The sequence below is a fragment of the Ursus americanus genome, chromosome 16, assembly GCF_024610735.1.
Source record: "Ursus americanus isolate L20-20 chromosome 16, mUrsAme1.1.p, whole genome shotgun sequence".
Taxonomy (NCBI): Eukaryota; Metazoa; Chordata; class Mammalia; order Carnivora; family Ursidae; genus Ursus; species Ursus americanus.
The window spans coordinates 6,546,659-6,571,905 of NC_142142.1; the positions used below are offsets into that span (position 1 = coordinate 6,546,659).

At 43.4% G+C, this 25,247-nt stretch overlaps 2 protein-coding genes across 6 annotated transcripts; one reads left to right on the forward strand and one right to left on the reverse strand.

The window, feature by feature from the left end:
- The first annotated feature begins 54 nt into the window (after positions 1-54).
- TRIM68 (tripartite motif containing 68) lies at positions 55-23,795 on the forward strand. 5 transcript variants are annotated; one of them, XM_045782719.2, is made up of 8 exons: positions 55-137; positions 2,949-3,431; positions 5,082-5,177; positions 6,018-6,278; positions 6,679-6,701; positions 7,273-7,373; positions 7,575-7,767; positions 22,153-23,795. In XM_045782719.2, the coding sequence occupies exons 2-8, from the start codon at positions 3,006-3,008 to the stop codon at positions 22,310-22,312; spliced, it is 1,260 nt and encodes a 419-aa protein (XP_045638675.2). In that variant the 5' UTR covers positions 55-137; positions 2,949-3,005; the 3' UTR covers positions 22,313-23,795. The 5 variants fall into 5 exon arrangements, with proteins under 5 accessions (XP_045638675.2, XP_045638673.1, XP_087724221.1 ...); XM_045782717.2 differs by lacking the exon at positions 22,153-23,795 and having other exon boundaries at positions 7,575-10,825; XM_087868095.1 differs by lacking the exon at positions 22,153-23,795 and having other exon boundaries at positions 2,949-3,083; positions 7,575-10,825.
- On the reverse strand, positions 13,205-14,194 carry LOC123782516 (olfactory receptor 52I2-like). The gene has a single exon (XM_045782724.2). The coding sequence runs from the start codon at positions 14,177-14,179 to the stop codon at positions 13,205-13,207; it is 975 nt and encodes a 324-aa protein (XP_045638680.2). The 5' UTR covers positions 14,180-14,194.
- Positions 23,796-25,247: the final 1,452 nt, after the last annotated feature.

Consider the following 25,247-nt stretch of genomic DNA (forward strand, 5'->3'; position numbering starts at 1 on the left):
GACGCCGCCGGCGTGCGATCCCGGCGCCCGGGCTCTGCCCGCCGCTCATTGGCTCCGGACCTATGGGCGGGGCCTGGGAGGCCTGCCTGAGAGGCCCAGGAGCCGGCTACTTTGGGGCCTTCATCTCCCAGCTGGCGGTAAGTGCTGCCGTGGCTTGACCTGGTGCTTGTGCCGCTACCGGCACTCGGCGGTGAGAACCGGGCGTCTTCACTTTCGGTTTCCGCGGCGGGCGCTAGTCCCGGCTGAGGAGGGAGGTGGGTGGACAGCTGTGCCTGTTCTGAAGTCAGTAGCCCTGCAGGCTCACCTTCTGCTGTCCGCGGGCCCTGCTCCGCAGTCTTGTGGTCGGGAGGTTACCACCCCTCTGCTCCAGAACCCCCGGGGTCACCGCCTCCCTCGCCCCTCTCTCCACTCTGGACTCTCCTCTCCAGGCTTTGCCACGTTCTGTCTCCCGCCCTGAAATAAATGTCTTTCCCAGACAGGCTCCCTACCCTGGCGAAGGCAAGGTCGAAGCAATTAAACGTTTAATCAAAGTTTTATCAAAGTAATTTATGTATAATAAAAAATAAATCAATAAACCGGGTCTTATATGGAAGAGCAATAGTAGCTACCTGACCCTAAGTCCTTCTTGCAGAGGCCACCACTTTGAACTTTTTCATGTTTAAATTTTTATGACTCAGAAAATCTAAAACATGCTTTTGCTGCATTTTTTGATTTATCGGTTTGATATTTCTTTATCTCACCTTCCTACTGCCACCATCTTCTCAATTTTCGATTTCTGTTTGCATTCTCCTGTTGATCTTCGTAGCTTGAAATCATAGGTAATCAACTTCTCTTGTGTCACCTTTAAGTGGTTAGCTCTTGGTGCCCCCACTGTATTAGATGATATTGACACTTCCATTTCCAACCTACTATCAGACCTCAACGTTTACACTTAATTCTTTCATATTCAAAAAATGTTTGAGGCACTCTTCTTGATGTTGAGGATGTAGTTGTGAACAAAATAAGAAAATATCCCTATCCTCATGAAGCTTCCAATGTGGGAAGATAATAATGTGTGTATATTAAGTGATGTTAAGGGCAGGATCATGGAGAAGTCATTTCAAGCTGCAAAAACAGCAGGAACCCAAATAGGGTAGAATAAATAGACGTGGGGTGTGCAAGAAAGTGTGGAAGTTTCTCTCTTTGCTTAACTGGGCACAGTTGCTGTTTCAGGGTTGAAGAGAGAGAGCTTCCTTACTGGACTGATGGTGGGGAACCAGGAGAGGCCCTCAGTAGGTTAGGGATTTCACAAAACTAGGTTTTAGGATACCGGGTCCCACAGTTTGGCAGTGATAGTGGGAGGTGGAAAATAAGGAGGCAGGTAGGACAATGAGAAGCATGACCTACTGCTGGCTTGTAACAGAGAGCCCTTGCAAGTCTACATACTACTCCAGTTTTTTCAGGAAGCCTACTGGACTACCCTAAATCACAGTGATTTCTCTCTCTCTCTCTTTTTTAAAAAAACATTTTATTTATTTATTTGAGAGAGAGAGAGGGCGCACATGCGCACAAGCTGGGGGGAGGGGTTAGAGGGAGAAGAAGACTCCCTGCTGAACAGGGAGCCAAATGCAGGACTTGATCCCAGGACCCTGAGATCATGACCTGAGCCAAAGGCAGATGCTTAACTGACTGAGCCACCCAGGTGCCCAATTTCTCTCTCTTGAATTTTTATTCTACCTTGAAGCTAGAGAGGTTAAGTAATTTGCCCAAGATAGAATGGCAGAGCCCAGGACCAAGCATCTGTAAAACGAAAACAATAGAATAATGGTTTCCATTTAAGGTTGTGAAATAAACTGAGTTAATCTGTGTAAATCACTCGGAATAGTGCCTGGCACACAGTGTTAGTGCTCAGGGAGTGTTTGCTATTATTATTACTGTATAATATGCTCTCAATTAGCAAACAAATTATAAAAGCATTGTGGGTCTTGGATCTATTTCCTTTGTCTAGCTGGTTTATTCATTCAACAAACATTTATTTAACAACAACAGCATGGCAGACACAGTTTAGGTGTGGAGGATACAGCCATGACTAAGATCAACAGGGCTCTTCCCTTCATAGATTCTAGCCAGTAACACAAACTTGGAAAGTAAACAAAGAAATATTGTCTACTGAGCCAAGAGCCTGCCATTGATCGTTCAAGTTCCATACTCATCTCTGGCCCTGGCAAAAATCTCAGGTTTCTTGCTGGGGTAGTGACTTCATCAATATGTGTTTGACTGTCATCAGTTGACCTGTGTTTTTATCTTCCAGTGGATGTTATTTCATCTCTGCTTCTGAACGTATCACTGAAGTCTGAGGAGAGTGTCTTGACAACTTAGTGAATGCCAGGGCTAGAGAAATGGGCAGGGGTTTAGAGGATGTGGAGAAAGCATTGTTGGTTCCCTTATACTTTACACTCTGGTGTTCAATGCAAGAGAACAAACTGAGCATACTGGCAATGGACTTCTGGCATGTTACCTTTTCTGCACCTTGAACTCTATAAATATACATATAAACATACTAGAGAGTAAGGTGAGGGGTATTTCTGGCCTTATTTTGGATACTGAAACACCACTTTTTGTGGGACCTTTCCCAAGCTCAAGAGAAACAATACTGATTTGGAGAGTGTGATTGAAGTAGAGTGGGAATTGTCTGGTTGAGCAAACTCAGGAGAGTCAGAGATTACCAAATGAATGAAAACTGAAAACTCCCAATATCCACTCACTTAAGCACCCCCAGATGTCTCCACATTATATGGATAATGTGACCCAGTCGGAACTTCAGTTGGGAAGGCCAGCACTTATATTAACCAAGGTCAATAAAGGATCCAAAGAAGGAAATTGGTTTTTTTTCAGTCACTAATTATCCCTTTTGCTGATCCCTTTGCTCTTCAACAGAAGAATATTTTATCTTTTTTTCTTCTTCTCAGCCTTGACTACTTCTGCCTGGCTGTATTCATGTTCTGAAGAGGGAGTGAGAAGGAGACATGGATCCTGTGGCATTGGCAGAAGCCATTGTGGAAGAAGTGGCCTGTCCCATCTGCATGACCTTCCTGAGGGAGCCTGTGAGCATCGACTGTGGCCACAGCTTCTGCCACAGCTGTCTCTCTGGACTGTGGGAGGTTCCAGGAGAATCCCAGAACTGGGGTTACACCTGTCCCCTCTGCCGGGCTCCTGTCCAGCCAAGGAACCTACGGCCCAATTGGCAGCTGGCCAATGTTGTAGAGAAAGTTCGTCTGCTGGGACTGCAGCCAGGAATGGGGCTGAAGGGCGATGTGTGTGAGCTCCACAGGGAACCATTAAAAATGTTCTGCAAAGAGGATGGCCTGATCATGTGTGAGGCCTGCAGCCAGTCCCCCGAGCATGAGGCCCACAGTGTCGTTCCCATGGAGGATGTCACCTGGGAATATAAGGTGGGAAATGGAGGCCAGCCACCCTGGTCCCTCCTGTCCCCCATTCTTGGCTATCTCCAGATCAAGGACTTGACCAGGAGCCCCAGATACTAAATGAAAGCTGATTCCTTTGGCTCCTCACACCCGTAGATCCTGGGGACCTGAGGCAGTGAGCCACACCTCTCTTTGCATTTCCTTCCCTCCCCCATCCACACGCCTTCGCTGATCCCAGCATGGCTTAATGCCTGACCCAAACATGCTTTCCATCCTGAGAATTTGAAGGAGACCGATTTGGGTTTGCTGGGGTTCTGAGTGCGTCAGAGGAGTTCGGGTGTGAGACCGTCAAGGCTGCGCCCTGTGGAACCTGCAAACTCCTCACACTGCCACCAATAGTCGTTTGGCAGAGTCACTTCAACTCCCTCTTTTATTGACAAAACGGAGGCTTAGAAATTTGAGATCATGATAACTGATTTTAGAGCTGGAAGGGACTGTGGCTCAATCATTTAGGATTGAGTGACATTAATTTAACGTTATAAGATGCCTCTGACTTTAGGTTAAATTAGTTAAAGGAAGACCTGAGTCTTGCTCTTCAGCCTGTGTTCTTTCTCCTCTCCCTACACTTTGTGTGTGTGGGGGCGGGGGGGGTCATCTCTGTCACACCTGCTACTCCTTCTCTGTTGCTGCCTTCATCAGCTTCCAGGCTCTTGCTCTTTTCTCAGATGTCCGTGCTGATACATCTTTATCAGATTCATTATCCCAGTGATTCTGTGATCCATTGGTCTAGTACTGGTCTTAATTCTCTTTCTTGCAGTTGAGATTAGAAGGTAAGAATGTAAGACAAATCCCCTGAATTAGGTGTTTTCCTATGCATGAATACTTTCTAAAAAATTACAAGTATTTACTCACTCATTTTATTTTGAATTTTAAAATAGGGAGGCAGTGAAATATAGGCGTAATAGTTAGAGAGCTGGGTTAAATCCCAGCCCAATGATTTACTACCTGCATGACTTTGGATAGTTCACTCACTAAGCCTCAGTTTTCTTATCTATACAATAGGGATAATACTGAAGGGGTCAAGAGTACTAAATGTAGGTTTAGTGCTGAAGCCACAGATGGCAGCTGGTAAATCTTTAATAAAAGGGTTAATATTTGTGTCAGAACACTTTATGCTTCCCGGCAGTAAACTTGTAGTATCCTCGGAAAGTGCTTCTTACCTTTAATTTGCATGTGAACCACCCGAGGATCTCGCTAAAATTCAGGTTCTAATTCAGTAGGTCTGGGGTGAGGCTGGGGTTCTGCATTTCTAGCAAGCTCTCTGGTAAAGTGGATGCTGCTAACCCGCTTGCACCACGCTTTGAATAACAAGGTTTTAAGAGGCCATGGGATAACAAGGCAGATACAGATAAAAATAAGCATGGATACGAATGTCTAAGGTTGGAAATGGACCTTTTCTTCTACTTTACAGAAACTTAGAAACTGTGGGAGTTGAAATGATTGTGGGTTGGAGAGCTGCCCCGGATGTCATCTGGGCAGGAATCACTCCCCCTGTAGCCTTCATTCTGGCCCACTGCCCGAGGGATGCCTGTTTTCCTATCACCTTCCAGTGCTAGGAAGTCTCATCATCAACCTGGGCTGCCGGACGTGTCCTCACAAGGTTTTTACTTCTTTCAGTGGAAACTCCACGAGGCTCTGGAGCATCTGAGGAAAGAGCAAGATGAGGCCTGGAAGCTGGAAGTTGGTGAGAGGAAACGAACTGCCAGCTGGAAGGCAGGTTGCCACCTGGGGAAGGGAAACTGTATGGTTGCTATGTTGTCCGGGAGCTGGCCTGTGGTTGCTTCCTCTTCCTCGTCTCTGTGAGGCAGAATGTGGCATTGAAGTCAGAGAGCCTGGGGTTCTCCAGCCAGCATTCTCTACCAAGTGCGTGGCCTTGGTTTCTTAATAGTGATAGAGGGATAACCTCTGGTTTTATGTCCTCATATGTGAAAAAAGGAAAACTGTGTGATTCAGGTATGCATTAGTTCACAGTGGCAAGACTTACATAATGCTTAGTAAAGCATGGTTTCTGTTTCACTTTCCCCAGGTAGAGCATTTTTACTAAGAGTTAAGCTATTAAAATATTAGAAAATCATCCCTGTAATAAATTTGAGGACTACCAAATCATCAGAACTGTTGTTCCACAGAAGGTAACATCGAGCCAGTCTAATAAAGCATAGTGAATTGATATGATATCAATAAGGAGCAAAACTCACAGCATAGTTAAGTTACACTGCCTTAGAGGCTTAAGTGTAATTCTTCTGGTCATTATTCTGAAAATGAAATATATTATTCTGAAAATAGAGAATAGCTTAGAGCATATAGTACCAAGATAATATCCTGGGCCCTACTAGGGTCAGTAAGAGTAGTGATAGGGACCCAGAAGCATGTGCTGGAGCTCTGGGAGCAGAAAGGTAGGCAAAATAGTCTCCTTTATCTGGGCTTCTGCAGTGCCTGATACACAGTTGGTACCCACACATTCCAGAGTGTGTGTATGCATGTGCCAGTGCCCTCCGTCCTGGGAGGCCCTTACAAGTACAGAATCAGTGCTTATTTCTGGTCTTGGCTCTACAGATACAGGTGGAAACCCGAAAGCAGAGTATCATGTGGGAGTTTGAGAAATACCGGCGGTTACTAAAGAAAAAGCAGCCACCAGGTCGGCGACTGGAGGTGGAAGCAGCCGCAGCTCTGGCCAGCCTCGAGCAGGAAGAGGGGGAGACCATGCAGAAACTGGAGCAGAATCACAATGAGCTCATCCAGCAGAGCCGAGTGCTGTGGAGGCTGATTGCTGAGCTGGAGGAGAGGTCTCAGAGGCCTGTCCGCTGGATGCTGCAGGTAAGTGGCGGGTTGTTCTGGGAACTCTGAAGGAGAGCTGAAGATGGTGTGGGACTCCAGGAGAGAATTAGCTAGTCTTCAGTGGGGCCTGTCGGCACTCTGCCCACCAGACGTGGATCCCATATACCGCCCCCTCCACTATGCCTGCTGCTCTACCCCTGGCATGACCTTTTGTCGCCTTGTAGGTGGGACAGCACTCAGGCAGCTCTGGCATAATACCCATCCCTCCCCTCTGGCCTGGGAGTCAAGGTGGAGCCTGAAATCAAGCCGTCGAGCCTTGCTCTCTGCCTCCTTTTCCCTCAGAGAAGCCCCGTCCTGGGGCTCAGTGTTGTCTGGTCCCTCTGAGGAATAGCACATATTCATGTGCTCCTTTTTTTTTTTTTTTTTTTTCTCCTTCTAGGGTATTCAAGAAGTCTTAAACAGGTATGTTCCATCCTTGGAGCCCCTAAGCAGCCCTGTAAGGAATAGTGGAGCCTGGCCAGAGGCAGAAGTGGGGAAGGAACATAGACCCACTACAGAAGAGTTGCTGCTGGTGCATCGTCTTTCACTGTATTTGCTAAAGAAGCTTTGTTCATCACTCTTTTTCCTTCTTTGTACTCGGTCAAATTCATTTCAAATATTACCGATAAGAGTTTCAGATAAAGTTATAAAATACGTAGTCTCAGGTAGATTGCCCGAGAAAGGAAGACTGCAGATGTCTCTAGTCGTGCTCCAGCCCGAGTATTTGCCTTCCTCCTCTGTGGCACACTGCTTCCTCTCCCTGTGCCACGTGCACATCTGACCCTCCCCCAGCCCAGGAATGTGAGTATTCTCTCTGCACCACAAACCTTTCAGGCTCAGCCAAATAATCATCACATCTCTGCTTTGCCTGGTGTCGCTGGGGAGGGGCACCCCACTGACTGACTCTGGCCAAGCCCCTCTTTCCTATAGTAAGGGAAGGCCCATATGGCAGAAATAGGACTTCTGGCCCCAAGGCTTACCCCTTCTCTGCCAGGAGCAAGTCTTGGAGTCTGCGGAGGCCAGAACCAGTCTCCCTGGACCTAAAGACAGATTGCCGCGTGCTGGGGCTAAGAGAGATTTTGAAGACGTATGCAGGTAATGAATGCTAGGAGAGGTTATGGTGGGTGGTGGGAAGGACCCCTCCTAGAGAATGAAAATGGTTCAGTGCCCTCTGGATGCCCCAGCTCTCCCCAGTCCTGCTCATCTCTGAGAAGCCTGTGGCTGTGTTTATCAGAGAGACCACACCCACGCCCTCTGCCGCGTTTCAGTGTCACCAACCAGGATCTTTTTCCCCAGCTGACGTGCGCCTGGATCCAGACACCGCTTATTCTCGCCTCGTTGTGTCTGAGGACAGAAAACGCGTGCGCTATGGAGACACCAAGCAGAAACTGCCTGACAATCCTGAGAGATTTTACCGCTACAATATCGTCCTGGGCAGCCAATGCATCTCCTCAGGCCGGCACTACTGGGAGGTGGAAGTGGGAGACAGGTCAGAATGGGGCCTGGGAGTGTGTAAGGAAAATGTGGACCGGAAGGAGGTGGTCTATTTATCTCCCCACTATGGATTCTGGGTGATCAGGCTGCGGAAGGGAAATGAGTACCGAGCAGGCACCGATGAGTACCCCCTCCTGTCCTTGCCAGTCCCTCCCCGCCGGGTGGGGGTCTTCCTGGATTATGAGGCCCATGATATCTCTTTCTACAATGTGACTGACAATGGCTCCCACATCTTCACTTTCCCCCACTATCCCTTCCCTGGGCGTCTCCTGCCCTACTTCAGTCCTTGCTACAGCATTGGAGCAAACAACACGGCTCCTCTGGCCATCTGCTCCCTGGATGGGGAGGACTAAGAGGGCCACCATCCTAGCCAGAGGCCTTGGAGTTTCACCTGGCCCACAAGGGTCATGGAGGGCATTGCCACCATCAAGGATCCCCTTGAACTAAGCTGAGTCTAGGATCCAGGGAGTCCTCCGCCTGACCCAGTAGGCTGTTGCTACTCGGCCAAGGTCTCTCACTAAACTATTTATGTAAAAAAAGCTGAGGCTCAGTCAAATGAGCATGGCAGGCCTGTGAGGGAAGCACGACAGGGCTGAGGACGAGGATCGGAGCAGTTGTGAGATAACGTGTTGGTGTCAGAGTCAGGACTCTGTCCTTTCTGTAGCTCGTGCTCCTCTTCCCCAGTCCCTGTGGGTGCCATAATTGAGTCAGGCAAGGATGATGAAGGAGATCCAATCTATAGGAAACCCTTTGCATTGGGTTTACCAAAAAGCCAGAAGATAATGTTCGTGTCCAGAGCTGGTTGCCATGCTGATACCAGAGGACACTCTGCCTGAGGTTTGCTGCTACCGAGCAACCCATATTTGACCCCAACTCTCTGACCCCCCACAGCTAGAGAAATGCCTTGCAACATTGCCTAGGCCACCCCAGTGTGCATCCCCTCTCTGAGCATAAGCTGGGAAAATCACTGTATCTCAGACTCTAAGGAGACCTGTGTCCTGGTCCTGCCCTTTCCTCCCAAGTGTCAGGATCAGAAAACCTGTGAGCCTTGTTCTTGTGTTCACTTTACGGATGAAGAAACTGAAGTGGCCTTAAATGCAGTAAGTTACTTCTCACAAAACTGTTGAAAAGAGATTGTAAAGCTTATAAAGTATTTCCCACATTCAAATGAAACAAGATGGACAAACTTGCTTCTCAGGTCACCTGTCTGCATATCATTCATTACAGTTGGGTCTGAAACATCCTGTGTTTGAAGGGTTTTAGGTGTCCTCAATGGAAAAATGGGTATGGTAATTGCAGACTCTCCTACGTCACAGGATTGTTGTGAAAATCTCAGATCCATCCCGTATTTTTGTCCCTTTCTCAGGGATGGAGGAAGGCAGGCCACGGATTTCGCCTGCGGTGGCCTCCCCACCTCGCCCTCTTAGAGCCAGCATCTGTGCCGCAGTGCCTTTGTTTCATAGAGCCTCTCCCGACAGTCTCTGCCCTTTCGACAGAAAGGTGCCCTTGCCAGTGGCAGGCTCTGGGCCACAGTGATATGTTGTGCATCTGTTGTATGTGTTTGTGTCGGGATTAGAATGGGGACTGTGACCTCAGGGTAGAGAATGGAAATAATAAAAAGAAAAATTTAAAACAGATGCACTGGGGAGAAGGCTCACTCACGAGCTAGTTGGGCTAAAGTTTGGATCTTTTTGTCACCAAGGGAATCTTCATGGCTCTGGTAACTGCATAATATTCTGCCTTTCTCTTCTTTAAATCTATAACAGAAGAAGGACAAGGCATAAAAATCCAGCTTGGGAGCCATACGTTATAATGACAGGGAATTAAAACTCTGTATCTGGGCTGTTGACCTTAGAGTGATGGTTATATGTGCCAAAAATAATTCCTTACAGGGTTTAAGAGTATGATGTGGGAATGCTTGTGCCTGGAGACAAATTGCAAGGCAAGCATGTGGAAACCATTGGCCTTGCCTATTGCAAGGGGCTGTGATGTGTCATCACGTGTCGTCGCCACGATGCCATAGAACACAACTTCTGATGTAGTTTAAGCTTGAAGATGGTGACTGTTGAGTCAGGATTGGACAGCAGAATAGTTACTAGGTCAGGTATAGGCAGAAGCAAAGTAATTCCTGCAATAAAGAATAGGAAAAATTGTCTTTCTACTTTAATTGTATTGGTTATTCATAGAAGGAGGAGGTAAAACGGGCTAAAATGGAGAAATAAACTCATTCTGCCCACCATGCTTCCAAGTTGCTCCTAGAGCATTAGCGGAAGGGGAGAAGTTTCCATTCTCTGCTTGGAGAGGAATGAACTGGTAAGTCACAGACCTGGTCTTGGCAAAGGATTGAGCTGACCTACATTAAAGGGACCGTGTGTCTTTGTACAGGGGGACTCCCTGGGGAATTGTTTATAGACTTGAGAAATCAATTTTTAGGAAGTTCTTCCAGTTATGTCCGTGGGCGCTTAGCAGAAGAGGCTAAGGACTGAACCAGTGTTGTTCTTTTACTATGGTTTTATTAGGACAAATCCTGGGAGTCTCTTGGAAAAAGGATTATTAGGTGATAAATTCATTTAAACCTAGAGTGAATTGAATAGTGTGGAATGACTTAATTGGTAACATGCAGTTTTAGGGAGGGTTTTGGTTTTTCTTTAGCATTTATAAGCTGATTTGGGTGCTATGATTACTTGTGGGAAGTACAAGGTATTTAACCTTGTTTATTTCATACTGTCTGATTTTTAAGACCAGGCAAGAATCTTGAAGTTCTTAGGTATATGAAAACCCTTTTCTGTAGGGGAGTTGCTTATACTTCCTTTCTAAGAACCCCATGAAGACAAAAACTTATTTCTCTGGTTCACCATTGTAGCCCAATCTAGCAGTGTGTGTGTGTGTGTGTGTGTGCGCGCGCGCGTATGTGTGTGCATGCGTGAGTAAATATTTAAAAGAGAGAACTTTCATTCATATGCCTAGAATCAAAAATAAGCTCTTGTCTCATAGGGGCATGAACAACTGGATGGTACTTAATTATAGTTCTGTTAAAAAAAAAAAAAAAGAAATGATTCGATGGATAATCACAAAAGTGGTCCAGGAAGGGAGACAGCAGGTGGTCATGAAGAGGGTAGAGTGTCTGCACCACTCCCTCGAATGCCTAGGGTATCTCCTCCATCTTGGTGACATCATTCACTGCAAGGCAGGGATGAGCTTTGCCCATCCTTATTTTACTAGCAGAGAAACAAGGGGTGCAATGCCTGAGCCTTGAGGCGAAAGACTATGAAAGGGGAAAATACATAGTCCTGCAAAGAGACAGGGAAAATCCTTGACTCCCCACAGGAAATCCAGTCTCCCATTTTTCAAGCAGGATTGATTTTAATCTCTCAAGATCCAAACACTAAGACTCTGTGTGGGTCCCAGGCACTAGTCAAATGGCATATATTGCTTAGCGTGAGAGGGCAGGAGTCGTGACTGATCTATCAGGAGAAGCACAGGATTTTCTATTTTGGGGTAGCCATGGCAGGGAACTAGTCCACTTTGGAAGTGTGGGTCCCAGCTAGTTTCAGGGAATACCAGTGTGAATGAAATACAGAGAAGGGCAGACTTCTGAGGGAAATGCTGGGAAGAAATTTCTGTTTTGAGTGCCAGGCTGAACTATGCCTTCGTTGCTTTACATCAGATTCTTTAATGTATCTAATATTCTTGCATTTGATGAACATAGTCCATTCTTTGGGTTGCTTGTAGGGAAACAACAATGTGACTTTTCAAAATGGAAGTCTTATCAAATGCACATGACTACCTCATGACGTTGATTTGTTTTTATGTTAAGGAGGAGTTTCTTTGTCCTACTCTTTGGGAACTCAGTGCATCACTATTAGGTTTTTAGAAGTTGATTCCTACTTCATGGTATTCAGAAATAGAATACATTCTGGGTAGGTGAGTAATTTAATACTAGCAAAAGGTATAGATGCCAAGTTGTTAAGCTGAGTGTTTGAAACAGCTATCACCTGAGTGATACACGGGTATACCCGGGACCTACACGGGAGTACACGGGACCTACACGGGAATACACTTTCAGTAGTGCCTTGAGCTACTTAAAAGTGTGGAATTAGAAATTTATTGGGTATATTTTTAAGTACAGACAATATGTCAGATGTTGTGTTATGTGGTTTCTATTCATTATTTTCTTTAATCTTTAATATCCTCTATGAATTAACATTGTATCCTCCATCAATAGCAAGGAAATAGTAATACTCAGATATAATAACTTGTTATCAACACTCTTAGGAAATTATCTTTTATTAAGATTTTCAAATGTACCAGAATCAAATATACATATCTTTTACATTTGAAATCTTTTTCTTTTAACATATGCTGGTTATTGAGTTTAAGACTTTCTGAAAGGGGAAAATAAAAACAAAGACCAAATATATGTCTGGTGACCTGGAGAAGAATAGGGACATTTCAGCTTCGTTGTTGATACTGTTTTCTATTAACCTGCTCATCCCGGAGCACACTTCCATGGTGATGTCCAGATGAAGAAAGACTTATATTATAGTTGATCCTTCTTTTATGCCTTACAGTTAAGTTATACAGAACCAGACTGGGAAGCAAAGAGAAAGATGTCCACAATCAAACTCGCATTGCCTTAGCTTCTGTTGCTTCATAGCAAAAGGCTGGTGATTAGTACACTGAGTCCAACTAGCTTAACAGTAGAGGATAATTTAAAAGGATGTAGAGGTATCTTACAGAATTTAATAACAGAGATGTACCTGGGTGTCCAGAATAAATTGGAATCAGAGAACCAGAGACTCCATTTCTTCATCCCATCTTACTAATCTGCTTATCTTGCTGTGGAACATATTTCTCTTTCCAAGTTCATGTGTTAGAAAATGACCACAGTCAGTGATCCCAAGTTTATATCTCCTCAGATAAACTGGGATTCAGTTTGGCTAGAGAAGGACTCTGGTCCAGGTATAAGCACATGACCCAAGTTGAGTGGATTCATCACTGGGCCAGAAGGCAGGGTTATATATTAACAGTTGTTTCCATAATAATCACATGAGTAAATGAAATTCTGAGAAAATCAGGCAGGTGTGTGGGGACCAAACAGTTGGTTTTTTCTGTGGGGGATGGTGGATACTCAGTTGAAAATAAGGGTCAGAAGCTAAGGAAAGAAAAACCCAAATCTATATTCTTTGCCCAGACTTATCTCTTATACAGATACTAGTTGATTGAAATCATTAAAAATGTCAGAAAATTAATCATTTCATATGCATTCTTGCTTGAAATTGGAAAATTAGACAAGAATGCACTTTGCAGCTTCATCTTAGAACTCTCTATGGTGCTAGGCAAACCAAACCAGCTCTACAGATTTCTAAGGCATCTTTGAATGCTTGCTCTTGAGTCATCTTGATTGCTCAAGATCTGAACAGAATGTGTGTTTAGGAACCCAGTTTGGAGTGGTCAAAGAGGCAGTGCATCAGCAAGCTCCATGTTCGCTTCCGTATTTGTTTGGTCCTCAGGCCATAAATGATGGGGTTTAAGGTGGGTGGGATGACCAGATACAAATCAGCTAACAGTACTTGAGTGTGGAGTGGCACCATAGCCTTCCCTAGCCAGGCCACGTAGATGGATGCCATCCCAGGTAAGTAGTACAGAGCCATAACCCCCACGTGAGAGCCACATGTGCTTAATGCTTTCAGCTGAGCATTCTTTGAGGAGAGACCACATACTGCCCGGAGAATTACTTGATAGGAGGCAGCAATGAAGGCCACATCAGAACCCACAATAATGGATGAGCCAATCACACTGTAGAGACTACTGGGCATAGGGTCAGCACATGCCAACTTGGCTACAGCTATGTGCTCACAGTAGGAATGGAGAACCACATTGGAACCACAGAAAGGCAGATGACTTAACATCCAACTCAATGGAGTCATAAATATGACAGCTCTAATGGTGATGGCCATACTCATTGCCAGCATCAGTTGAGGTGTGAGAATTCTCTTGTAGTGTAGGGGCTTACAGATGGCTACATAGCGGTCAAAAGCCATGGCCAGCAATAGCCCTGTCTCCACAGATGTGGCTGCATGGACAATATACATCTGAGTGAAACAGGCATTAAAGCTGATAGAGCCATCTCCTGAGAAGAAGATGCTCACCATCTTGGGTACCACAGAGGAGGCCAAAACAATGTCCACAGCAGCCAGAACATACAGAAAGCAATACATGGGCTCTTGTAGAGTGAAATCCATCCAGATTACAGTCATTATGAGTGTGTTTCCTAACAGAGATGTGATATACACGGCACTCAGTGAAATAGCCAGCCAAAGATGTGAAGACTGCAAACCTGGGATGCCCACAAGGAAGAAGGTAGCAGGGGTTTCCATTGTGTGGTTATAGGGTATCCCCAGCATCACAGATGAGACTGCTTTCCTGTTAACACATAGAACGATGTAAGAAATGGATGCAATCCTGTAAGACTTTTCCCAGCTGTATAGTGCTAGGGACACCTGGTGGCATTTTCAATTCAGTGGACTACAGGATCAGAAAACTGACATCTGACAAATTTATCCTGTTCCACCTTCCATCTTCCTCAGGATTCTTTGCCTTCCTAATTTCTGTTTATTGTTAAGGTATCAGCTCATGGCTTACCTCTTTGGGGAGCCTTCTCTACCTTCTTCCCCATCCCATGCTGAGGCTAAATTAGGTATCTTTTTTTTGAGCTTTCATGGAATCTCCCATGTTGACCTCTGAAGGACCTAAACTGACAATCCTAATACTCTACCTATGACTTTGTTGTATTTAGTCAACTATGTGTGTCTTTTTCATGGCCTTATACCAAGTGTGTGACCCAAAGCTGTGGTACACAAGTCCATTAAAAGATCTGTGTGCTCATAGCGAATAGTTTCCACAGAATGAGTGAGAAAACAGAGGAGTTTGTCTTCTATCTTTGTACGTTCAGTTCCTGATACTTAATAATTATCAAATGAAACAATGAACTTATTAAATTGAACATATCACATTTTTTGTCCTCGGTATAGTGCCTTGACAATAGATGAATGAAACATCCTTGAAGAAATGATTGATGGATTCAGGAAAATAAGAGAAGATTACCGCTTAGAGATTACCACTTACCATGAGAGAACAATATTACCATAGGAGGTAATACACTGTCTGGAAATATTTATGATCCCCACCTTCCCTTTTTATTTCTCATCAGGGGTATATCCCTAAATAATTGGGTATGTCAGATTGATGGAAGGGACTGGCCGCAGGATCCCAGACTGCAGTAGACATGTTCTCTGTTAACCAAGCACTAGGTAGACACTCACCTGGTTCCCAGCCCTAACCGTGGAACATATATTTGCTCCTTCCATTTACTCCCAGCACTAATTGACCTCACACCCAGCTACCATCACCAGGCTTGATGGGAGTCCTCAGAAGTTTTCTAAAAATCCGAATTTCTGGGATGATTGCAAACTGGTCTTTATTGAAACAGACAAACAATCACCACCACCAACAAAAGTCTCTAAACATAGAAATGCCTTATAATGGGACGGATTGAATAAAGTACTGAGCTCTGCTTCGTGGTCGGATTAAAAGAACTTTGCTGTGTATAACCGCTGAGTGAGACATCTTTAGTGATAGACAATGAGAAGATAATGGAAAGCTTTTTGAAGTGGAATGGTAGTAAAGAGTGGGAAAAAAAATAATTCAGCATATCCTTAAGACTGTCATGTGTTTTCTGGATGCCACAAACTCAGAGTTGACCCATCATTGCTTAAAGAGCCAAAGAGGAGCCTGAGGAACCAGAATGGAATGCCTCCCCCCACCACCCCACTCACCTCTGATCCAGGACCTCTCCTCCCCTGGAGCACTCCCCTACATCCACCTTTCTTCTGAGGGCAGTCTCAGCTGGTACCCTGCTCATCCCTCCTCTCTCCAGCCCTCACAACTTCTAGCTGGTCAAACCTTTCATTCCCTTGAGGGTTTTATTGTCCTCATATCTTTTTTTCTTAATTAGCACAATTAGAGGTTTATATATAATTTATTAGTCTTCTCAAACAATAGGACAGGTTAGTCGTCTTTTTTCATTCTTATTTCACTTTTTATTGCTACTGAAAATTTTCTTGCTAAGATCAAAGGTGGTCCCCATCAATGATGTGTAGCCAATCCGGTAATTTCTTTTCATTCTTTATTTTACTTGACCTATCCAAAATATTTAACATTACTGTCTGCTCCCGCATTTGTTAACTTTTTGTTTGAGGTAAACCATACAAACGAAAATGCACAGATTCAAATGTATAGCTTGATAAATTTTTATAAAGTAAGCACATGAACACACCCACATAGCCACTACCCATAGCAACATACAGACACAATGACTTCCTGATTGTTGAGGTGCACTGTTCAGAAAACTCTGATCAAGCTCTCCTAAGATATTTCCAGCCCAGAATCTGCCTCTTCCTTCAATCCTGTAGACATGTACATGAAAACCTGGAGGGCCAGTCACTAAAGAAAAGTTTACACAAGTCAAACTTCAGTAACTAAATCAGAGGATATGTGAGGATTTTTCATTCCTATTTAAAGAGCGGGAAATACACAATTCAAATCAAAATTGTCTTAAAGGTAAAAGCAGTTAATGCATAATTTACTTAAATGGTGCCTTTGTGTTTATGATAACCCTATGCCTCCCCTCTACAACCAAATAAACTCCCCATCAGTCCTGCTGCTCAGTTTCTTTTCTCAAAACTCCCTTTGGACCCTGAGAACTGTCTCTCCTTTATCGAAAGGTTGGACTTAACTTCCTTTCTCAGCTTTGAAGCAAAGCAAAGTGTTCCCTGTTCCCTCTTTCTACCCCCATCCTCTCATCATTTCCAAGAGGTGATCTTCATATCAGCACTACCCACCAGACCTGGCCAGCCCTTTACAGTGTGATGGAGGACTTACACCCTCCTTTCCAGGTTGACCTGGTCTTGAAACTCCATCAGCCCAACACCCAGTCCCCAGGTCAGTTACCCACGTTCCTGTTGTATTCTCTATTCAGCTGCTTCTGATGTGTCCACATTTCTTTTACTCAAAAGAAGAGGGATTTATTCAGTACCCTTCCCTTCAGGAGGAGCGGGAAGAGCAACATAAAATCAAAGATGAACAACATAGAGACACAATGAGGAGTGTTATCACTTTCAAAGATCTCCCATTGGAGTCCTCTTTTCCCCTTTAGATTCTCTATCATTCGGCTTTTCCCCTGGACACCCCAGTTTCCCTTGGCCTTTGCCAACAGCCGAATACTGCAACTACTCCAGAGACTGGTTTTTTTCTCTCTGTGTTCCGGTCTCTGGGGCTTTCCAGATTACAGAAAACAGCAGATGCTTAGTGGATGAAGAGTCTTTGTTTCTTCAAATGCTCAGAGGATACCTAAGAGAATATAGAGGGAATCCTTAAAAGAAAACAAAAGGCCCGCGATGAGTTAGATTTGTTAAAGCCTGCTTCGTGCGAAGTGCCCTGCTAGCTACTTACAAAAATGATCTCTCCTTCCATTTTCACAACCCTCTAAAGCAGCTCCCATCATCACATCTACATTTTATAGATGACATTGAAGTTCATAGAAGGTCACAAAGCTTCTAAGCCAGAGAATCAGGATTCAAATGCCAGCAGTCATAACTAGCATTTTACTTTGTTGTAGAATTCTTCACACTGATAGTATACTTAATCTCTCAAAGTCCGCTGTTCCTCAGTTCTGCCTGGGGTCTTGGGGTGGACTTCACTGGCTAAATATATCTCATGTCACTGTGTTACAAAGTCTTATTTGAACAGAGAAGGGAAAGAGTGTAAAGTAGACCAAGGAAGATAAACTTTTCAAACCAGGGGAAGGGCATGGATCTCAGCACAAAAATAGGAAAAGACAAAATATTCTCCAAGAAGAATAAACCGGAGAAGATAGAGTGCAGGGTACTTGAAAGAGAATGGAAATAAATGAGGCTAGAGGGGTGAATGGAACATGTTTTAAAGGCCATGACTTCTACCTAAGCATCATCAAGGGACAGGAATGAGAAGAAAGAAGCCAAGCAGAAAGAAAAAGAGAAGCCAATAGGCACAAGTTATAATTTCTCTCTCTCTTTTTTTTAATGGTAAAAGATATAGAGATGTTGGAAATACAAAAAATCAAGAGACAATGCTACAGGCTCCCAGCTCCCCAATTCCTCATCAGAGATAGAGTTCTCAGTAATGTGAACAGTGAGAGGCATTCTGTTGCCTTTGACTGGAGGAAGGGTGCTTCATGCCTTTCTCAGCCTGACCCAGCATATTCCTAATGATGACACAGGGTGGTTTAAGTTCAATTTACTAGGTTTAGCATCTATTAGAAGGTGCAGTCTTCACGCCTGCAAGAGAACTAGTCCTCAAAACTGCTGTGCTGAGAAGTTTAAAACCTGTGGGTCCCCATTGTCTACAGGATAATTCAGAGAACAGGCCGGGATGTAAACCTAAACAGCAATGTGGAATATAGGTAGGAAAAGCAGGTGGGCAGTGAAATGCAGGAGGCAAAAGGGATGCTAACGCAAGTAGCCCCAACATGAGATGAGGCAGCTAAGCTGCCCCAGTGCCCACGGGGACAAATGGACTGCTTTCCCCTGGGGGTCACCCTGGCTCCTGCTGAGGCATCAGTGTCAGTAATGGATCCTCACAAACAAGGGGTGGCTTTCAGGTCTCCACACCCAGTCCCACTCAGAAGAGTTCCAAGAGGGAGAAGCAGCACTCCCAAAAGGGCAAAGACCCAAGGTGACGGAATAATATAAACAAAAAGTAGTCTATGTAAAGGCAAGTGTTGTCAACATCTTTTTTCTCCTACTTTCAGAATGTCATAGCCTGCATAATATGGAAGAATACCCAGGATTACATGAAACTAATTATTGAACAAAGCTGTCACACATAGCCTAAAAAGGAATAAAGCAGAAGAATTGGTGTAGTAAGAGAATCCTGCATTGCTGATAATTTAATTAGAATTTTATATCAATACTTAGAAGGAAGTTAGTCTTTAGTTTTCATTTTTCGTGCAACTTTTATCAGGTGCAGCCATCAATGTAATATTTTGTAAGGAAAAATATGTTTTTCTTTCTCTACAATTTCTCTTTTGTTTCTGTTCGTCTCCTATAAAATTATCTGAATCTAGTGGGGTTTTGTGTTTTGCTTTTGTTTTGTGGAAGTGAGAGCAGGGATTGCACTCGGGTCCTCTCAACCCTAACCACCAAGTCCAGCATTCCTTGGTACCTGAAACTCTATGTCCTTGAGTAGCGTATCTTCCAGGATGGGTAAAACTCCATGCCCTTGAGTAGCATATGTTGCAGGACTGTGGGGGCAGGATGCTTGCTGAAAGGAGCAGGCTTACAGAAAGGAGGAACTGGACTGCAAAGACTGGTGAAACCGACTAAACCAGTCAGCCCCAAGATGGACCCCAGTGCTGAACTTTCACCAACGTTTTCCCATCATTATTACACTAACCATAGCCCAGGGGCGAAGATTTAACATGTTAATTAGACATGCATCACATGAGGAGCATGACCTGTAAGCACACAGGTGCTAATATATACCCGCCTCTTCAGGCTTAGACATCACCCTTTTCCCACCTGCGTTTCTTTAAATAACTCTCCCTGACCGCTCTTTGGGAAATCAGCCCGAGGATTCTTTCCTTTGTGCTGCCTCCCCTCTGTGCTAGCATAAACCCAAAAAAGCCTTGCATGAAACTCCCATTTGGCCTCTTACCAATTTCTATTGTTTAGAGAGCCCGAGGGCCTGGTTCGGTATCAGGAGTACTTCTTAACTTTATTTATTTATTTGTTTGTTTGTGCAGATCTGTGCTTTCTACTGAGACCAATTTTGGTGGAATGTACTGCACTGTACTATATCAATTTCGTTAAGGTTTTCTAATTTATGCGCATAGAATTGTGCAATGTGTTCTCTAGTCATTTTTATTTTATTTAATCAGCTTCAGTGGTTATTTCCTCTTGTCATTTTTTGTTTTATATATTTGAGCTATGCCTTTTATCCTTGATTAGATTAGCTATGATGTAGGCAGGCTGAGTCCAAGGACCCAGAGGGGGTCCCATAGAACCAGCCAAGAGAATCCTTGGCTCCACACAGGGTAGAAGTCAAACACGAGCCCAGAGGGCATGAGAGCAGTTTACTGAAGATATATAGAGAGTGTGTAGACACAGACAGAGTGCCTCGGAGACTCAGAAAGGAAACAGAGAGTCTCATCTTTGCTTGGGGTCGGGGTTTTTATTGCGGATGGTGTGTCCTCTCAGGCATCCAGAAACCAGTTAGAACAGGACAAAGGTCCAAGTATCTTTCATAAATCATTTTTTGTTGGAGCCAGGGGGTCTGAACATCAAGATGTCTAGTGCCAGTGGTCTGGAATATGCATATGATGGCTACTCCTTAGATGTTATCTGTTGTGCTGGAAGATTCCAAAGAAATCATTAACTCTTTGTCCCTTACAAGGAGGACATATATTTCTTGTATGTGTAAAGTAGAGGTGCAGGTCCTAACAAGAACAGAAGCAGGAAAAGGAGCAAAATGCAGATTTTTTATGGAGTCCTTCAGTGTCCCTATCTCAGATGATTTATTCTGCTCTGTTTATTGTATTAAATAACCAGAACTTTTATTTATCATTATTTTAAAATTATATATGTTATTTACTTATTCACTAATCTTTTTTCTTTTTGCTTTTTTTAGCTTAATTTGTTACAACCTTGTAAATTTAGTTTTATTTCTTATTTTATTAAAATAGGTATTTGGAGCACCTGGGTGGTTCAGTCAGTTAAGAGTCTGACTCTTGATTTCAGCTCAGGTTATGATCTCAGGGTTGTGAGATTGAGCTCTATGTCGGGCTCTGTGCCGGACATAGAGCCTGCTTAAGATTCTCTCCCTCTCCCTCTGTCCCAACACCTGACTCTCTTTCCCTCTCTCTCACTCTATCAGTATGAAGAAAATAAAAATTTTTTAAAAATAAGTAAAGTTTTTTTCTTTGACTTCTGCTTTTATTACATATATTCTAATGTGAAGTATCTTCAGTTATACCATTTTTTGAAATTCTACATTTGTTTAGCTCTTCCTTTCCACCCAGAGTTGTTTAATAAAGAGCTTTTAAATTTCCATGTATAGGAGTCTTTATAAGAAATAATCAGGGTCTATTAAACTCTTGCTACTCAAAGTATGATCCTCAGACCTGGAAGCTTGTTAGAAATGCAAAATTTTGTCTTTCGCTTCAGACTCATTTTTAATTTAATTTTTTAAAGATTTTATTTATTTATTTGAGAGAGAGAGAGAGAGAGAGCATGAGAGCAGGGTGAGGGGCAGAGGGAGAAGCAGACCCCCCTACTGAGCCAGGAGGCCGACATGGGACTCAATCCCCAGGATCATGACCTGAACCGAAGGCAGATGCTTAACTGACTGAGCCACCCAGGCACTCTCACTTCAGACTCATTTAATCAGAGTCTGCATTTTAACAAGACCTCCCAGGTGATTTACATGCATATTAACATTTGAGAAGCTCTAGTATGGACCACTCCTTTTTAAAAATCACATCATGGGTATGGCATTAAGTCCCAGAATGGCACCAGGAAGGAGAATTTAGAGGCCAGTGCTCTAGCTGATAATTTAAAAAATGGCCACAATCAAAAACAAGAAATAACAAGTGTTGGCAAGGATGTGGGAAGAAAAAGAACACTCGTGCACTGTTGGTGGGAATGCAAACTGGTACAGCACTGTGGAAAACAGTATGGAGGTTCCTCAAAATGTTAAATATGGAATTGCCATATCATCCAGTAATAACACTACTGGATATTTAACTAAAGAAAATGAAATCATTAATTCAAAAAGATATATGAACCCCTATGTTTATTGTACCATTATTTACAATAGCCAAACTATGGAAGCAGCCCAAGTGTCCATCAATAGATGAATGGATAAAGATGTGGTATGTGTACAATGGAATATTACTCTACAGTCTTTTTAAAAATGAAAATCTGATACTCAACTGGCCTAGGACACTAGACAAGAAAGTAGAACATGAAAGGAAGACAGGGTTTAGTCAACAGGTAGATGGATTTTAGGCAGTAGTGGAAATCTTCACTGACTGCAGGCACTGAAACCTCAGAAGTTATGTTGGAGGAACTAGGGAGTTTTGTCTACAATTCATGAGGCTAAAGCTTTATTTGGACATGCAGCGTAAGCGTAAGGGCAAATGTCAGGTGTATATGTGCAGGAGTGTTTGTGTGTGGATTTGTGTATGCAGGCAAGTAAGTATTGATAAACAATCCCATTTCAATCACACAGCCCTTTTTGCTTGAGATACTATTCATTAGAACCCTGTTATATCTTCCAACAGAAGAATTTCAGTTTGTGCCATGAGGAACCAGCCACAATACCATCTAATGAAGGACCTACAAGATTTCAGTTACTTCTTCACAAAACTGTCTCTTTGTATAGAAATGAAGCAGAATTTTCCAAACAGCAGAATAATCCTCCGTAGAGTTGGATCAGTTTAATAAGTCTCTTGAGGTCAGGATACAGATAGAGACATCAATTACTAAAGGTCTTTGGCTCCTGCTATGAGAATCTATTATTTACAGCTCCTTACATGGATCCTTCCTTAAGGTTTCCATTGCTATAAAATTAACCAATAGTTGACCATAGAGTTGAGGGTCCATTTCTGGGTTCTCTATTCTGTTCCATTGACTTACGATCAACTAATCTTCAACAAAGCAGGAAAGAATATCCAATGGAAAAAAGACCATCTCTTCAATAAATGGTGCTGGGAAAATTGAACAGCCACATGCAGAAGAATGAGACTGGACTATTCTCTTACACCATACACAAAAATAAACTCAAAATGGATGAAAGACCTAAATGTGAGACAGGAATCCATCAAAATCCTAGAGGAGAACACAGGCAGCAACCTCTTCAACCTCAGCCGTGGCAACTTCTTGCTAGAGATGTCTCTGAAGGCAAGGAAACAAAAGCAAAAATGAACTATTGGGACTTCATCAAGATAAAAAGCTTCTGCACAGCAAAGGAAACAGTCAACAAAACTAAAAAGCAACCTATAGAATGGGAGAAGATATTTGAAAATGACATATCAGATAAAGGGCTATTTTCCCAAATCTATAAAGAACTTATCAAACTCAACACCCAAAGAACAAATAATCCAATCAAGAAATGGGCAGAAGACATGAACAGAAATTTCTCCAAAGAAGACATCCAAATGGCCAACAGACTATGAGAAAGTGCTCAACAGGGGCGCCTGGGTGGCACAGTGGTTAAGCGTCTGCCTTCGGCTCAGGGCATGATCCCGGCGTTATGAGATCGAGCCCCACATCAGGCTCCTCCGCTGGGAGCCTGCTGCTTCCTCTCCCACTCCCCCTGCTTGTGTTCCCTCTCTCGCTGGCTGTCTCTATCTCTGTCAAATAAATAAATAAAATCTTAAAAAAAAAAAAAAGAAAGTGCTCAACATCACTTGACATCAGGGAAATACAAATCAAAACCACAATGAGAAAGCACCTCACACCAGTTAGAATAGCTAAAATTAACAGATATTGGGGAGAATGTGAAGAAAGGGGAACCCTCTTACACTGTTGGTGGGAATGCAAGCTGGTATAGCCCCCCTGGAAAACTGTATTTTTTAAAAAGTTAAAAATAGAGCTACCCTAATACCCACCAGTTGTACTACTGGGTATTTTCCCCAAAGATGTAGTGATCCGAAGGGGCACCTGTACCCCAATGTTCATAGCAGCAATGTCCACAATAACCAAACTGTGAAAGGAGCTGAGATGTCCTTCAGCAGATGAATGGATAAAGGTGATGTGGTTTATATATACAATGGAATATTACTCTGCCATCAGAAAGGATGAATACCTACCATTTACATCAATGTGGATGGAACTGGAGGCTATTATGCTAAGCGAAATAAGTCAATCAGAGAAAGGCAATTATCATATGGCTTCACTCGTGGAATATAACAAATAGTGCAGAGGATTATAGGGGAAGGGAGGGAAAACTGGGAAGAAATCAGAGAGGGAGACAAACCATGGGAGACTCTTGACTGGGAAACAAACTGAGAGCTGCGGAAGGGGAAGTGGGTGGGGGAATGGGGTAGCCAGGTGATGGGCATTAAGGAGGGCATGTGATGTGATGAGCACTGGGTGGTATACACAACTGATGAATTATTGAACACTACATCTGAAACTAATGATGTATCATATGTTGGGTAATTGAATTTAAATTTAAAAAAAGGAAAGTTAACCAATGAATACAAAAGAAATTAAGTATTTAATTTTATTTTCTGAATTTTGTGTTTCTCATATTTTAGTTCTAATAGTTGTATCTCATTTATTTATTTTGTATCTGAAAAGTAACAATCAAAATTGAGGTGACTGTATTTTTCTTATAATGTCTGTTTACATTGTTTCTCTGGGATTTTTGTCTATTTCTTCGGTCTTAATATTATCTTCAAAAATTACGTTTATTTTTATCCTATCTGGTTCATGATTTCTTAACCAAGAAGAAATATGATATTAAGCACGGGAGCAATAGTGGGAGAGTCCATTCCCCAACCAGGAAAATTTTGAGGGTTTGTTTCCTCACCCACCTCCAAGTCCCCTCAGAAGACTAATCAGTTATGAACATTCCCTAGTTATAGACTGAAGAGCACCACACAGATCGCCCTTCAGGGTTGAAGCATTTCGCTCAGTAGCTGGGAGTGTTGACCACTGAGGGCTCAAAGCTACATTCCTTTCCAGGAATTACCTTCAGCCAGAGGATGCTGCATCACCCGAAATTATGCACCTTCCTAATGCAATGACTGTATCCAATATCTGGTTGATCCTGGGTATAAGGATTTGTCCCCCTTGCCCAATTCAGGACAAGTGTACAGGGCCATCTCCACTCTAAAGTTCCTCATAGGATCAGCTGAGAAGTCTGATGAAAATGTTGTAATTCACCTTCTCCCTCGGCACAGTTCACACCACGTGTTCGTCCTGAGCATATTCCATGATAAACGTTCAGCATGAAAAACTCTCAAAGTCCAAGATAGTTGATGGCAGGAATATCCATATAAACCAGGATTACAAGATGGCAGGCTGAAAACAAGGCCCACAAGACTGCCCTCCCGGCTGCTGTGGGCACAATTCCAGTGAGAGCTCTTAGTATTTGGCACCATATGCTTCCCTTTTTTTCCTCTTTTGCTATATTAAAAGGTACTTTTTTTTTTGGAATAGGAAAAGTTAATTAAAAGTTAACTAATATAGGGTTGCCTGAGTGGCTTCGTCAGTTAAGCGTCTGACTCTTGATCTCAGCTTAGGTCTTGATCTCAGGGTCACCAGTTCAAGCCCCTCATTGGGCTCCATGCTGGGAGTAGAGCCTGCTTTAAAAAAAAAAAAAAGTTAACTAATACTGGTTGTGTGTCTTTACTCTGAGTTGATTCTA

What these genes read in the sequence shown, in the direction of transcription:
- TRIM68 (XM_045782717.2), top strand. Translation starts at nt 3,006, where the DNA reads ATGGATCCTGTGGCATTGGCAGAAGCCATTGTGGAAGAAGTGGCCTGT. An exon ending in AACGAACTGCCAGCTGGAAG is followed by an intron (nt 5,178 to 6,017) that starts GCAGGTTGCCAC and finishes TTGGCTCTACAG; the next exon opens with ATACAGGTGGAAACCCGAAA. An exon ending in GATTTTGAAGACGTATGCAG is followed by an intron (nt 7,374 to 7,574) that starts GTAATGAATGCT and finishes CTTTTTCCCCAG; the next exon opens with CTGACGTGCGCCTGGATCCA.
- LOC123782516 (XM_045782724.2), bottom strand. Translation starts at nt 14,179, where the DNA reads ATGCTGGGGATACCCTATAACCACACAATGGAAACCCCTGCTACCTTC.